Source organism: Neophocaena asiaeorientalis, unplaced genomic scaffold (assembly GCF_003031525.2).
Source record: "Neophocaena asiaeorientalis asiaeorientalis breed wild unplaced genomic scaffold, Neophocaena_asiaeorientalis_V1.1 scaffold67, whole genome shotgun sequence".
In the NCBI taxonomy this organism is placed as follows: domain Eukaryota; kingdom Metazoa; phylum Chordata; class Mammalia; order Artiodactyla; family Phocoenidae; genus Neophocaena; species Neophocaena asiaeorientalis.
This window is the reverse complement of record NW_020173731.1, coordinates 13042752-13048751: the sequence shown is the minus strand read 5'-3', so window position 1 is coordinate 13048751 and position 6000 is coordinate 13042752. Positions and strand designations below refer to the sequence as shown.

The window sequence follows — 6000 nt, the reverse complement described above, 5'->3', positions numbered from 1 at the left end:
CCCACCCCCCCACCCCCCAAAGAAAGAGAGACTTTAAATACAAAACAGTTGGCCCTATACATGATGGTGTCTCGCACTTCCAACTAGAGAACCAGGCACCTCTTCACCTTGCCCGCCTCACAGTCAACCTCTGGGACGGGTGCCTCTCTCACTCAGAGGGCTGTCTAGCTCGTTAACATCTGTTCCCTGAGCACAGGGAGAGAAAGTATCGATGGGGGAGGTTGTAGACTCAGTCCCTATCCATGCTTTGATGGTGCTGTTTGCTCTCAGCAGGCTCTACTTCAAAGCCCTTTGCCAATGGTCATTAACGAGTCCTTCATTCCCCAGGGAGAGGGGTACTTTGCTGCAGAGGAAGAGAGGTTAAAATCTGGCTCTGTACCTTCCAGCTGGATTAAGATATCAGAGGCCCTTGGGTAATGTAAGCATGTTGTGAACACATGATCCCGAGAGGGAGCTGAAAATCAACTAGATAATCCAATCTGAAATGAAGATTTTAGTTCTTGGAGACAGAGAGACAGCACTTTAGGCCTTTTCTGGGAAGAGCTTGGAAAACAAGAAGCCCTTGTCCTTGTCCACCACCCCAGGGTTTGGCGGTGGTCAGGCTCATGTTACCCTAGGGGGCCTCTGCCCTGCCACCAGGGGCTCCTTGTACTCCAGGGAGAACCAACCAGAGCAAGTGCCGTGTTCAGCTCTGAGAGGCTACCAACTCTTGTCCACCAGTTGTTATGTTTAAAAAGCAAATAAACATCCAAACACAAGACCAGGCTGTCGAGGCATGAGTAGATCAGGTGGAAACAGAGAGCTCATCCTCTTCCGGGTCAGTGAGAAAGTACAGATACCACGGTTTCTTAACAGCACACTTTCCTCCTGAGACGGACCGTAGAAGTTCAACTTAAATCCCCCTGTCTATGAACTGCCACCTCCCCAACCTCTCCCAACTCCTCTCTCACTGCTTAACACGTGACCCCTTCCTCTTAGACACAGGAATTTCCTGGCTGCCCCCTCCAGGTGGCCTGTTAAATGACTGGTCCCTTTGTTTGTGGCAATTGCATTTCTCAGAAGGGCCCAGTCCTGTGTTCCTCCAGCCCATGCCCGCTTATCTCTCAAGACCTAGATTGAGACTTACCTCTTCTGGGAAGTCTTCTTCCGTACCAACCCACTCTCCCACTGACTTTTCCTAGCACTGCTGTGTAGTATAAGAGTATGCCACTATGTACCATTTTGTACAGGGATATGGCAGGGTTTTCAGCTTACTTCATTGGTACTCTTTGGTTCCCCTACTTCTATTTCTTCTGTATTGCCCCCAGCACTCAGAATTGGGTCTTTCCAATGCAGCAGACAGCCCTCCCCACTCCCCTTTGCCAAAGTCTCACCATTGATCCTGTTGCCTTGGAGGTAAAGGTTCTCCAGGTTGGTGTTCACTGGGGGGATCTTCTGCAGCTGGTTGTAGGAGAGGTCGAGCTCAAGGAGGCTGCTGGAATTGAAGGTGTTAGAGGCCAGGCCACTGTTGGTGAGACTGTTGTGGGACAGCCGCACATACAGCAGCTTGGGCGACCCCCGGAAGTAGTTGTCGGGGACCAAGTAGACATTGTTGTGCTCTAGGTACAGCTGCTCAAGGGCTGAGGGCAGTCCATCAGGCACCTTCCGAAGGTGGTTGTAACTCAGGTCCAGCAAGATCAGTGACCGGAGGCCTCTCACCGAACTGCCCACTTCCTGGATCTCGTTGTGTTGGAGGTACAAGGCCGTGAGGTTCTCCAGCCCCTCCAGCGCGTTGTTGGGGACCCTCAAGATCTGGTTGTGCTCGAGATGGAGCTCCCTCAGGGATCGAGGCAGTGGGCCAGGCATCCGGGTCAGGTTGTTGTGGTCCATGTACAGCCTCTCCAGGTGCCTCAGCTTGGAGAAGACCTTCCTGCCCACCTTATCACTGGTGATCTGGTTGCCATGGAGAGCAATCCAGAGCAGCCCAGTGGCGTTGTCGAAAACGCCCTCCTGGATGGAAGAGATCTGATTGTTCTGGAAGTAGACGTACTTCATGCGGGAGGGGACGAAGGGTAGGTACTTGAGGTTGCGGTTGTCACAGTACATGGCTGTGGGGAAGTTGGGGGGGCAGTCGCACTCCTGGGGGCAGTCGCGGGGCTCTGGTGGGGGTGGAGAGCCGTAGGCATAGGCTGGACTTTCCTCTCCCCCGTAGGGGTAAGGCTCATAGGGCTCATAAGGGTAAGGGTCATAGGGATCGTAGTAGGTGGACTGCTGGTTGCGGAGGTAGTGGAACCACCAGTGGGAGTCTTCCTCATATTGGGCCCGGGAAAGGGAGCAGAGCCCTGCCAGCAGCAGGAGGGAAGCCCACTGCATGTTGTCTCTCTGCAAGAAGGGAGAGAGAACAGAGTAAGCAGGCGTGAGTGAGACTCTAGGGAGGCAGGGAGGCAGAGCAGCTGAGCCTTAGTCTTTGAGCTACGTGGACCTGACTTCAGCAGCAAACAGCTGTGAGCAGTAGCCTTGCTCTCACTTCCTCTGGGCCTCCTCCCAGTGCCGCCTCTGCACACTTGGTCCAGCAGAAACGTGGCTGTCTGGGGGGAGCTAGGTGCATTTTCCTCTGGTCATAGAGTCGCAGAAACATAGCCTTTGAGATTAAAAGGAGCTTGAATGGAGGTGCTGCATTTTTTTTGGAGGGCAGGCCCATAGGAACCTCTAGCAACCTGAAGGTACTGTTGGGGGAGCTAGAAAGGCCACAGCAATTCCCATGGGAGTGGTAGTGGTGGTGGGTGCTCTTTAGTCCTGAATTCACATCCAGTTTGGACTCCCCAGGACATAATGTTTCCCAAGAGTCCAAGGAAAAAGCCTTCTGGCTCTTTCCATATCTCTGGGAAACAGCCAGAAGTGGCTTGAGATCTCAAAGGGGAAGATCTGAACTACTTGGGAAGGCAGAGGTTTCTGTTTTGAGTCTGTGGGGAACGTTGTGGCCCCCCTGTAGCCACCACAAGGCTTGGGCTTGTGGTGCCAGCATCTGTAACAGTGCCAGCACCTATAACAGTCTGCTGGTGAGGAAACTCTCTGGTTGGCAGTTTGTGGCTACACATGCAGCTTGGCTGGCACAGGGTCTTCATGTAACAGTTACAGATTCGCTCCAGGCTGGGGCCACTGCCACCCAGGTATGGCACTTGTCTTCTAGGGTGGGTACTGAGTGCATGCAAGTCTTACTGCACTTGTCCAGTAAAGTGTTACTACTTCTCCCGCTCCACCATGGACATTATGCAAGAGCCAAATGGGACCAAGAGAATGTATGAGGAACATCAAACAATGGAACAGGAATTGAAGCCTCTTGAGTGTGCCCAAGGGAACATGGCTTTAGAATGGGATTCTGGCATCCTTCTCTCCCATCCCAAGCCACCTCTGGATTACCAGGCTCCATATCTAGGCCCCCACATTTCCTGGCAGCCCATTGCCTTCGAGCTTGTTATGCTAGCGAGATGAGAGCAGGGTAGGTTTAGAGAGAAGTGTGGGTTTGGTGTCACCTGAGAGGGAAGCTGAAGGAGTGGAAGATGAGGGGTCATGGGGTGGCATATCAGGCTGGATGTCTTACTCTGAATACCTATAGCCAAAGCACTGCATAACCCCTGTGAGCAATGGGTACCTTCCAGAGGGGTGATTGTCACCCTTGGACAGAAGACCTTAGAACCTTTCTTGGTCTGGGAATAGTCACGTATACCATTCACATTGCTATTGGCCCTTGGCTGGGGCTGGCACCCGTGGACAGGAGAAAGAAAGGAGTCTAAAAGCCAACATCAAATCCAATGAACCGATGAGAAGGACCCTAATAGTGACAATCTAGTCACCTTCTGACCACCGTCTCTGTCAGACCTCTCTGTCCCCTGAAAGCAATTCCCTTAGGCCCACTTTATTCCATTAGTCTCTGGGTTGCAGAGGCGAGGCCCCTGGCTCGCAGAGGCGAGGCCCCTGGCTCATCCTCAGGCAGCCTCAGACAAAGAGCCCACAGTGTTTCTGAGGGGCCAACCCAGCCACCCACTGCCTGGGCATGCTGGCTGGGCCTTGGCACTGGCCTGGGGAAGACGGACGGAATGGCCCATTACCAGTAGCACATTTTTCCATGCTCAGCTCTGGGCTGCTGCAGGATCACGGTGGCTGTCTGGAGGCTGGCACAGTGAGCCTCTGTCTCCATTTCTCCTTCCAGACTAGGCACCGTGGCAGACAAGAGCCATCTTCCTCTTCGAGACCCAGCCTTCCAGGGCTGTGCATCCTGCCCACTTGAGTCTCCTTTGGAGTCATGACGGCTAAAAGGGTTTGGTGGCACCCTATTCCTCTCTTTACCCTACCCCCATCTCTTAGCAATGTTGCTCCAGGGTTTATACTCTTAAATCCTCACCCACCCCACCCCCAATGATAGAGACCCTCCTGTGCTCAGAGCTTGGTAAGGTGGAGAGTTTCTAGGACTGGCACTCTCTGAGTTGGGGGGAGCTTACTCAGGAGTTACTGCCGTTCTTTCATTTCTCCATTCTAGAGAACCATTTCTCCCTTCTGTCAGAGTCCAGGAGGTCAAGCCAGAGCTATTCCCTAACCTGAATTGGATCCCCATTTCACAGCTCCTTGGACCTGGTCAAGTCTCAATATTTCTGTGTATTCTTTCCCTTTCACCCCAGCAACACACAAGCACGCGTGTGCATGCGCACGCACGCACACACACTACACAATACTCCCTCTCCGCTCTCATAACAGAATTTAGTTACCACAACCCTTCTGAAGAGAGACTGCAGGGACACAGGGCTAGGATGGTGGGCTTTCTGAGCAGTAGTGGGGCAGACCTGGCTATGCTAGATACCTGGCCCTTCACTTTTTCATGCCTGAGAACTGGATGTCCCCCAACAACAGAAAGAAACTGTAGGACAAAGGTAGCATGTTGGGAACCCTTCCTTCTACTCCCCTTTCCCGGCTCCAGCATCCTGGGACACAGCCCAGATGGGAGAAGGACGAATGACTCCTTCCGCCCGGCCCTTGCCCTGCTCCCCAGCCTCTTTGCTGTGGTCCCTTTGTGGAACTACCAGGGACAAAACCTGAAGTAAAATGACTGACTTACCTCGAGTTGAACCTTTCAGAGAATGACCACGTCTCTCTGTCTGGCCTCCTTGGTTGGAGAGCGTGTGAGAGGGAGAGGAGTGAGGGTGTCTACTGAGAGTGTGTGTGTCTCTGCCAGGCCAGGGCCCGCCCCCACATTCCTAATCAAATGTTGTGAAGAGAGGGGTTGAGGAGCCCGGATCCTGGCTTTTTCGGCTCTGCTGCAGGGGCGGAGCTCACACTCAACCGCGCAAAATCCTGCTGTCCGCCTGACGCTATAAAAAACCACCTTCTTTCCACTCATCTGCCCTAAAGCATTGGCAGCTCAGGGTCTCTTTCTGCTGAATGAGTTAGTGGCGCCCTCGAAGTTATTTGTACAGTCTCTTACGAAGCGCCTGGATTTCTCATTAAACCCACAAGGGCAGATGCAGGGATGAGGAGGGCCAGGATTTGGGAAGAGGCATCTTAACTCTTTCAGCAACCCACGGGTCCCACGGGAGAGCGAGGGCTCACCCTTCTGGGCTCTGGCGCCCTCTACGGGCAGGTGGTTAGGCTAATGGACAAGGGAGAGGACACAGGACAGCGGGCTCTGGCTCCAGTTCCATCCCTGACCGGTGTAGACCTGTCTGGGCTGTAGGGTTTCTCTCTCGCCACTGTGATAAAAGGGAAGAAAGGGACTCTCACATTTGTTGATCACTTACTGACTAGCCTCATGCACTTTCGCCTGTCTCACGATGATCTTAGGGTTAGCAACAAGTACCTTGTTGAGTTGTAGCAAGGACTCTGTGAGGTAATTTGTGTGAGGCCCCCGGTCCAGAGATGATTGCTGTTGTGCCCATTTTACAGATGTAGAGACCCTGAGCAAGGGGAAGATGAGGTCCGAGAAGTAGGCAGGAGCTAGACCATGAAGGGACTTTTAGGCCATGGCATGAA

General features: G+C 53.1%; 1 protein-coding gene and 1 long non-coding RNA gene across 3 annotated transcripts in view; one reads left to right on the top strand and one right to left on the bottom strand.

Moving 5' to 3' along the window:
- The window catches only part of FMOD (fibromodulin), a 10412-nt gene extending 5065 nt beyond the window's left edge, over positions 1-5347 (bottom strand). Inside the window, exons 1-2 of one of the 2 annotated variants that reach the window (XM_024750940.1) lie at positions 5090-5347; positions 1374-2361 (exon numbers count right to left, since the gene is read on the bottom strand). In XM_024750940.1, coding sequence (XP_024606708.1) covers positions 1374-2352 — 979 coding nt within the window. In that variant the 5' untranslated portion in view covers positions 2353-2361; positions 5090-5347. Of the gene's footprint in view, positions 1-1373; positions 2697-5089 lie in introns of those variants that run through there. The other variant, XM_024750939.1, reaches the window with a different exon arrangement.
- The window catches only part of LOC112403477 (uncharacterized), an 89168-nt gene that overhangs the window by 11606 nt on the left and 71562 nt on the right, over positions 1-6000 (top strand). The window lies entirely within an intron of this gene.